The sequence below is a fragment of the Lathamus discolor genome, chromosome 3 (genome assembly GCF_037157495.1).
Source record: "Lathamus discolor isolate bLatDis1 chromosome 3, bLatDis1.hap1, whole genome shotgun sequence".
Taxonomy (NCBI): Eukaryota; Metazoa; Chordata; class Aves; order Psittaciformes; family Psittacidae; genus Lathamus; species Lathamus discolor.
The window spans coordinates 105689510-105698332 of record NC_088886.1 but is presented as its reverse complement, the minus strand read 5'-3'; the positions used below and the strand labels follow the sequence as shown (position 1 = coordinate 105698332).

At 43.2% G+C, this 8823-nt stretch overlaps 1 protein-coding gene across 4 annotated transcripts; it reads right to left on the bottom strand.

The window, feature by feature from the left end:
• Positions 1 to 2304: 2304 nt before the first annotated feature.
• HNRNPH3 (heterogeneous nuclear ribonucleoprotein H3) lies at positions 2305 to 8613 on the bottom strand. 4 transcript variants are annotated; one of them, XM_065670963.1, is made up of 10 exons: positions 8411 to 8613; positions 6952 to 7088; positions 6271 to 6409; positions 5535 to 5722; positions 5039 to 5125; positions 4575 to 4693; positions 3455 to 3590; positions 3102 to 3182; positions 2931 to 3017; positions 2305 to 2640 (listed from the first exon to the last, which is right to left on the bottom strand). In XM_065670963.1, the coding sequence occupies exons 2-10, from the start codon at positions 7067 to 7069 to the stop codon at positions 2627 to 2629; spliced, it is 969 nt and encodes a 322-aa protein (XP_065527035.1). In that variant the 5' UTR covers positions 7070 to 7088; positions 8411 to 8613; the 3' UTR covers positions 2305 to 2626. The 4 variants fall into 4 exon arrangements, with proteins under 4 accessions (XP_065527035.1, XP_065527034.1, XP_065527032.1 ...); XM_065670962.1 differs by having other exon boundaries at positions 2305 to 2605; positions 5580 to 5722; XM_065670960.1 differs by having other exon boundaries at positions 2305 to 2605; positions 8411 to 8612.
• Between the last annotated feature and the right edge of the window lie 210 nt (positions 8614 to 8823).

Below are 8823 nucleotides of genomic sequence, written 5' to 3'. Positions count from 1 at the left end.
AGTAACTTTTTGAAAAGTATGCAACTAAAGTAATTTTAAAATAGGCAGTCTTTTAAAGACGACAGTGCATTTCTGTAACATGCAATAAATTAAATTTGTATTACTTAACTGCAGTCTTTCCCTCTCCTCTGTACTTGCCTATTTGCAAAACTGCCTCGAACAAAGGGGTGAGTACTCTTATGTCCTAGGTGATTTCATTTCCCCTTTCTGTCAAACAAACACTGTTCTTTGACAGACTGTGGTTCTAAATTATCCTCACACCCAGCATAGGAACATCTGTGTTTGTCAAGAGAAACTTGAACTGGGCGGAGTATCAGAGCATAGTTTGTTCTTCTTGGGAAATGATTTCTGAGTTCATGAATTTAGGGCCTGAGCAAGTAAACAGAGAAAAATATGCTCCTCCTCTTCCCCACACGGATCAGCACCCACTGAACCCACTTTCTTACAAAGGTGGGTCAACCTACTGTGTTTGCACCTGCCTCTCTGAAAGGAAAGGGAAACCCCAGGTGACTGCTGGCATTCCTCACACAGCTGCTTGCACCAGAGCCCTCGCTAGGCAAACGACACTTCCACTCCTTCTCACAGCAAGGGTTAAAATGTAACTTTGTATGCAGTGACCAACCTAGAGCTTCCTGGAAGACCTAGCAATCTTCTAGTTTTCTCAAAAACAATTTAAATGCTGCCTAAGTGAGTTGAGATTCAATGACAAAGGCTGCTCTCATTAAAGGGCGAAGTCTCATGGGCTTCCTTTTCCAGTACATGGGAATTTCATTTGTTAAGAGTTCAGTTTGGAGATTGCTTGGTTATACAAAATAGCTCAGTCTAACTCCCACCTTGCTCTCAAAAGGTAAATCTAAAACAGGTACTGGTGTTCCTTCTCATAAAACAGAACATAAACTATACTTGAGTGAGGAAATGTACCCGAATTGACAGTATTTTGCAGATACCTGCTTATGCTGGTAGGAAACACCCTGCTTCTATTACATGTACATGTCCTCCACCTTGCTCTAAGATACTTTTTCCTGCTCCTGCATTAACTCTTTGTCCTGACCTTTGCCATCTTAAGTTTTCTGAAACCAGCTTTTTCAGGAGCAGACTAAGAACCCACAAGAGCAGAATTAAAACACAGCCCTGCACAATCACTGGTGTTAAGGTCTCATCTTCCCTCTCCTGCCTAGCCAGAAATAATCCAGAACTTGGAAAGTTTCCTGTGCCAATTACCCTTTCACAGCTTTTATTTCCAGTCACTATGAGACAAAAACACAATCTCTAGTGAAATAAACTCCATTCTCCTCTCTCCCACAAGAAGACATTTATTACATATATAACACAGTACTAGCAAAACAGGTGACAGACTTTCAATACCCAAGATCACATTTGACATTTTAAGGGAGGCATTGAGAACAAAGCAATTAATTTGGGAGATCACACTGGCTCAGAAGAATAAATATCTTTTTTCATTACACATCAGGTATGTTAAGTGTCTTCAAACAATAGTTGCTTACATATCTTACATGTCACAAATGCACAGAAAGTTTTATCAATGTGTTTGGATTTTGTGGAATTTACCAGGTAGTGGGCTTATTATTTTAGAGATATTTTGCTTCTAATGAGCTCATCTAGAGAATGGCTTGTTAAGTTTTAAACAAACACAAACAAGTCAGGTCTGTGCAGGAAGAAAAAGCAAAAAGCCAAACCGTGTTTAAATACAGTAATTTCATGAAAGACAAAGTATCTAACTTGCTCCCAAAGCCCCTGCTCTTCCCAAAAGCAGTTTTTAGGGAAAAGAAAGATTAAGTGGAGAGCTCCAAATAACTAGTATGTGACCCATTCTGTGTTAGCAAAAAGCTGTGCTAATATTACAGTTTGGTTTGCAAGTTACATGTGTGGAAATAAACATCACTGCTTGGTTTTGTGCAGGCACAAAACCTGGGCACTACTCATTTACGCAGCCATGCGCTTGAAGGTGATAGGGGACTGTGGTAGTACAAAAAAGCCAGCACAATGACTTGGCCTCCAGAGCTTTATGCTGTGTTGAGATTATTACACAACTTATGAAAAGGGTTTAGGAAATACTGTTACCAAATAAACTAACCTAGTCATCTACCTTTTATCCCCTTAAACAAGTGGATTTTTCAAATTCAATTACTACACCAAGATTACATAGAACTGAATCAGTGTTCATAGGAGTCACAGTACAACCACCTTTATTGAACCACAGTACAACATCTTAAACCGACTGTAGTCTTGAATATGTAATACATCCTTAGGAGTAACTAGTATAAAAAGTATCAACATCAGTGGTTTGAATATAAAAATTTATTTAAAGTCAGAGTATGCAACAAATAAAACCTACAGAAAACAGATTTTCCCATCACAATCTGTTGCTTACCAAATAATATTGTGAAAACACATTCCTTCAGTCATTATAAAGTTCTTAAAATACAAAAGAAATTAAATTTTGTAAGAAAGTCTAGTAGACCAGAGACTGTATCTTCCAGGATGTTTTGTAGAAGCAAGGCTACCCTTCAATACATTCCACGCCATCCTCCTCCACCCATACTGCCTTGCCCATAGTATCCTCCACTATTTCCACTGCCACGACCTGCAAACAATTGACACAAGGTCACGCATACATACCTTAAAAAAAGAAAAAATGTGATGGGTAATACGGAACAGTTGGTTGAAATGACTTAACTTCTACTAAAACAAAAATACATCAGCACTGTTTTTTTTAAACAAGCATTTGCTGTAGTAGCAAAATTATAAACCCCCAAGTGATTTACAGTTTAAACTAAACTGCTGCCCCCCTCCCTCTCCTCCCAGCTCCCCCCAGCAAACAACGCCCACCACCCTGCCCCATTGTCCATTACTAGATGGACATTAACAGCATTTCCAACAAATACATGAAAAGCAAAACTTATACTTACTATAGCCACCCAGGCCATCAGGAGTTCCGTATCCTCCACTGTAATTGCTACCCATTCCCATTCTCCCCACAGGGCCGTAACCTTGATCTGAAAAGCGGGAAGTGCATCATTACAAACTTGGAACTCTTTACACTGGACAAAATGTTGCCTAAGGCTGGAACTGATACATACCCATTCCATCTCTGCCATAGCCTCCCATGCCAGAACCACCTCCAGCAGTTGAATTCAGGAACAGTTCAATATATCGATGCTCTGCAGGAAACAAAAAAGCCTTACTTTGTGTTTTGTTTCAGAAGCCAGAAGCACAAAGCAAAAAAAAAAAAAACCAAACCAACCAAAAAAACCACACCACCAAACAAAACCCCACCACTTTACAAGTGACAGGTGCCCACAAAAATCAAGTCTGAAAGATAAATGGCAGAGCTATTTAAGTTAAATGCCATTTAAACCATAATATTAATTTTACCCTTATATACCCTGCTAAACCCTAGTCAAAGAAAGCTTCATGTAAATACAATACTCACGCATATGATTTTTATCCTTAGACATGGCAGCTACTGCATCCTCATGTGTTACAAATTCCACATCTGCCTCTCCAGTGGCTCTTCCATCTGCTCCAATATCAATGTGAACTCTTATAGGGTTCAGTGGTGAGAAAAACTAAGAATATAAAACAACAATAAAATCAGGTTAATACAGAATTCAAGCCAGGTACTTTTCCCACCCCAGTGGTTAGTGGAGCACTGCATCAATTTAATCTCATTCTACCGTATAAATTTAATAATGAATTTCCAAAGTATTACTCAGCAATAGTGGACCTTCAACATAAGGTCAGTCTACTCTTACTACTATACAGCTCAAAGAGCTCCAGCTACAGAGCTTGAGGAGCTTTCTTTAAAAGCAAAGATAGGAACAAGAATTCCTGCCCACACACTGCTTTAAGCAACAAGTTCTAATATGATGCCATGCTGGAAAAGGAAGATAATTACTTAGGTTTTGAAGCAGCACAGCCAAATACATTTCTCAAGGACATACTAAAGCTGTCAATCAGACCAGTCTTCCTTGCTACAGAACTCAAAAGAGATACAGTGGTACTTCTGACTAACAGCCTTCTTACCAAACAGTATATGCAAACGAACCTTTGATACAGTACAGAAGCACTACTCATCATCTTGCAATAACATGCTCTGATTCAAAGCCTCAAGTTTAGCCCTTGTTCTCTTGAGTCTTAAAGAAAATTATCAAACTGACTGAAGAGAAAGTAGCTCAGTTAACTCCCCCCTCCCCAACAAAAACCACACACAGCACTCCACAGCCCCAAGTAACAAGAATCAAGATTTCCATAGGTGCAACTAATAAAGACAGAGCCCCATCCTGGAAAGAGGCTCTGTTTAAACCAGGCCCTAGGGCCTTACATCTCAAGAAAACTTTTCCCACTAGAAACAGCTCACGTATTCTGACACAAGAATGTATTCTCAAAATCTTACAGAGGTGCTTTTATTCACCACCTTTCTCTCTTATGAAAGAGTTTGCAGACCTATTAAAACTATCACTCACTTGTTTGGGAACTTCAAGTTTCTAGTAAGACAGACAGGAACATGCAAACTCTTGGCATTAAAAAGCCCTTTTTCCTATTGTACTTACATTAGCAATATCATTTTCTGTTGCTCGAAAAGGCAGTCCTCTCATGTGAACAAAGTGACCGCCACCATGGAAACCTGAGCCTGCTTCTCCAGCTCCACCATATCCATGTCCCCCCATGCCTAGTAAAAAACCCAAACCAAACAAGACCACACACTTGTAAGATCATTCTGAAAAGCCAGGAAAGTCATGACTACTGGTTTTCTGAAAGCACTCATGTTACACCAATGAATGCAAGTTGTTTACACTTCCCATCTATCTACCCAAACACTTAAACAGAAAACACCCTAAGCTATGTATTTACCTTTTCCTAAGATGCCCCAGTTCCACCCCTCCCCCCCCGCCGCTTTTGAACAACCTTATTTCTGTACAAAATAATCTAATGAAGTTTCTGACTTGGATGTCCTACAACTCAAATAATATATTTTTAAGCAAATTATAAAAAAAAAAAAAAAAAATTGTTTTACCTCTCCCATCCCTCATTCTGTCATCATAGCCATCGTTTCCATAGCCATAGTTATTATAGCCACCATAATCATCAAAGCCACCATATCCTGGGCAGAGGACAAAAAGAAAGAAATCATTACATTAATACTTAAAATTCACAGAGCAATGCACAAGAGTCAACTTCTCAGCCTTTGGACACCCAGCAGTTTGCAAACAGCCTCTAAGACTGTTAAACCTGAATTCCTGTACAGAGTGCAGATGTACATTTCCTTTTACATAGTAAAAGGACTGAAACATGCAAGTGAGATCAAATTTTGCTGAAAGCAGAGTTTCCTTATTATTTCCATTAATTTTAAATACTAAGTCACATTTCTTGATACATCACAAGCAAAAAATTTCTTGGGAAGTGCATCAAACCTAATGGGAACTGCAGCTACTGCCATTTCTTTATTTCTTGACAAAGATGTCAGAAACACAAGACTGACAACAGAACCTCCATTCATTAGATAAACATACCACCGTCATATCCACCACCTCCTCGACGCATTCTGTCATACATACTTCCACGCCCAGCTCCATAATAACCCCCTCTTCCTCCTAATGGTCTATCATATGGTCCAGGCCGTTGTTGTCCCATCATTCTTCTTGGCATGTCACTGAATCCTCTGATTTCGCTCTTACTACTTTTGAAGATTTCAATGTATCTAATAAAAGAGGATTTTCAAGGTACCAATAAGTATACATGCAAAAGCTGTCTGAATATTAACAAAGGCCATACTATGTTTTCTATAACTAGATATACAACCCAATAAAAGTGACTAGATACCATACAACTTAAGTTTCTCCTCAAAACCGTAAGAATCTTAAGTGTATAAAAATCCCCAAAACACTTTACAGTAGCAAAAATTACTATGTGAAAATTCTAGCTGTACAAATTAAGCATAAATCATGTCTTTCCAGTATGAGAAACATACTGCTGAAAAACAGTGTCTAAGCTATAACAGCATTAATCACAAATTACCCTACACAAGAACAACTGATACAATTTTCTGAGTTTAGCAAGCTACCCAGGCAATACTGTCTCCCCCACCCCCCAAGTCTAACGTATTTCCCAAGTTAACTTAGGATCAGTTACAGAAATTCTTAAAAACAGCCAGTTCCATATAATGGTCCCCACCCACCCAAAAAGCATTACTGACCCACAACCCCCAAAAATAAAGATGTAACACCATCCCAAACTCTCCATCCCCACCTGTGCCCTATTCTTTCCTTGTGTTTCCCCAGAGCATTTTCTGCTATCTCCTTTGAAGCAAACTGCACGAAGGCCTCCCCTGTGCTTCTCCCCTGGTAGTCCAGCGTCAATGTTATCCCATTTGGCACGATTTCCAACCCTTTAACCCAAGGACAAATAACCCCATCAAGGGGAACAGTGTTAAAGGCTGAAACATTCCCATCTGTAGCAAATACTTAAAGCATATCTAAACAACAAGAACGAAAAAGAAAACCACCTCATTTCCCCCATCACCCAACATTACAAGCCAGTCATCTTTGATAAAACATTTATGGATTTAGCCATACTTCTTTTCTGTTTAAGCTATGCAAAAATACAACCACCTAAATTACATGAAGAAAATATAGCTACCAGTCAAACAATTTAACTGATTCACTTGGATCATCAGCTAACATTCAGTTATCCCAATATGCATAATGCGTTTACCACCTTGACAAAGTTAGAAATATATTGTGTATTTTACTACATCTATTATTATTTCTACTTCATTTACAGGGCATAATTCTTATTTAAGATAAACTAATTTAACACAATCCCTCCCAATCCACCCCATTAATGGCTATAACAAATTAAAACGTACAACACATTGTGTAAAAGAAGTAAAAAAATCCAGTCACTAGACTTCGACTATACTAGAGGTACCTTGGAAAAACTGAACAATCTCTTCTTTGCTGCAACCAAATGGCAGGCCTCGAAGTCGTACCACTGTTCCATCATTAGTTGTATCATTTGGCCCATTATGTTTTCCACTCCAGTCCATCTTTTATTTAAACCAAACCCTTCAAAAAAAGAAAAAAAAAAAAAAGTAAAGAAAAAATGTTGAAACATTCAACAACAACAACGAAAAAAACAGATCAGGTAGTTTGTCTTTGGGTATCTAGTATTGTAGATAATAAGCTCTATTTCTATTATAAATTTAAAACTGTACTTTACCACATCTACAGTACATACACATCTAAACCTACCCCAAACTCTGACAGGGAACAACACAGTACGGAGGGAAGGGAAGCACGTGGGGAGGCACAGCACATAAAGCGCATTATTTACTCAAGAGCGATTTCAACATCCAGCCTTTAAGATTTTGTGTTCGGCGTTTTTTATTTTCTTTTAAAGCATATCATTTGAAGAAGGGGTAGGAGCCACGCAACGGCTCCTGCGTGGAAACACAAGACCTTCCTTTGTCTGCAAACAAAGCGCCCAGTTGTAGGGGTTTTTGGTTTTGTTGGTTTGTTTAGCGCTTGGGGTTTTTTTCCGTCTTCCCTACCGGAAGTACGGGCGATGCGTTAACTCGAGTTACACTGCCCGGGACAAGCCAGGGGGGCCCGCGGGATCACCTTGAGGGGCAGCGAAGTGTTGGCGCACCGAGACCCCGGCGGGAAGGGGAAGCCGGGCCCGTGCGGCCGCCTCGGCTCCCTCGCACCGCCCTGGGCCCAGGGCTGTGTTGGGAGGGGGTGAAAGGAACGGACCGGCGGCGGGAAGCGCGCCCGGGAGCGCTCCACAATGGGCAGCGCGGCAGTCGAGCCTCAACAGCCCGAGAACCTCAATGGCCACCCTTACTGTGCGCTGATGGACGCACCACCGCACGTTTCCCCTCCGCGCCAGAGTCCATCCGACCCGCGGCACCGACCACGGCCGAAATCGCGGCCCTGACCCACCGCTCACTTCCCGGCGCCATTTACCGCGTCTCCTCGGTACCGCCCCCTCCCAACCCCCCCGCTCCAGCTCAGCTCCCCGCCGCGCCCCGCTACCACCTCTCCGCCTCGGAGAAGCTGCGCGACCTCCCCCCGTTCAAGCTCAGCCCCACAGGAGTCCTTCACCGCCGCCCGCCGCTCTCCTGGGGCCGCCACCACCCTCGACTCCACCACTCAAAATGGCGGCCGCGCTCAGGAACGAGGCTCGGCGGAGAGGCGCCGCACCGCCCCCTCCCCCACACCCTCCTCCAGGGCCGCCGCCGCCCACGGCTCCCTCAGGCGGGCGCCGGCCCCGACGCCGTGCCGAAAAGCAGGAAGGCCAGCTCGCCTCAGAGCCCGAGCCCCTACTGCTATCGCCACCCAGCCTGCCCACCGAGGGCACATCATGCCCATTCCCGCTCCTCACTCACCGGAGACCTTAGCGCACCCCTCGACGTGCTCCGGCAGGAGCTTCTGCCGAGAAGGAGACCCCTCGCTACGAACGAGCCAGCAGGCTCAAAACCTACGCAAGGGACGCGGGCTGAAAAGCGTCCCGACTACGCAAATATCGCGATAGCCACGCCACGCTCCTTAGCCCCGGCTAGGCGCACTAAGCACATGCGCGCCTCCGCGGAGAAGCAAAGGCGCATGCGCGCGGCGGCCACTGAGTTCCCGCCTATTCCTGTCACGGCTACTGCTGAAGGGCGCTGAGGTGCATGCGCACTAGGCCCGCGGTCACGCCGTACTTCTGCTCGCTTTGGCGCCAAGCGAGCGCACGGCGGGGGGCGCGCGCGGGTGGAGCAGAAGGTGGCCGCGGCGCATGCCCGTGATGGCGGCCCAGGCA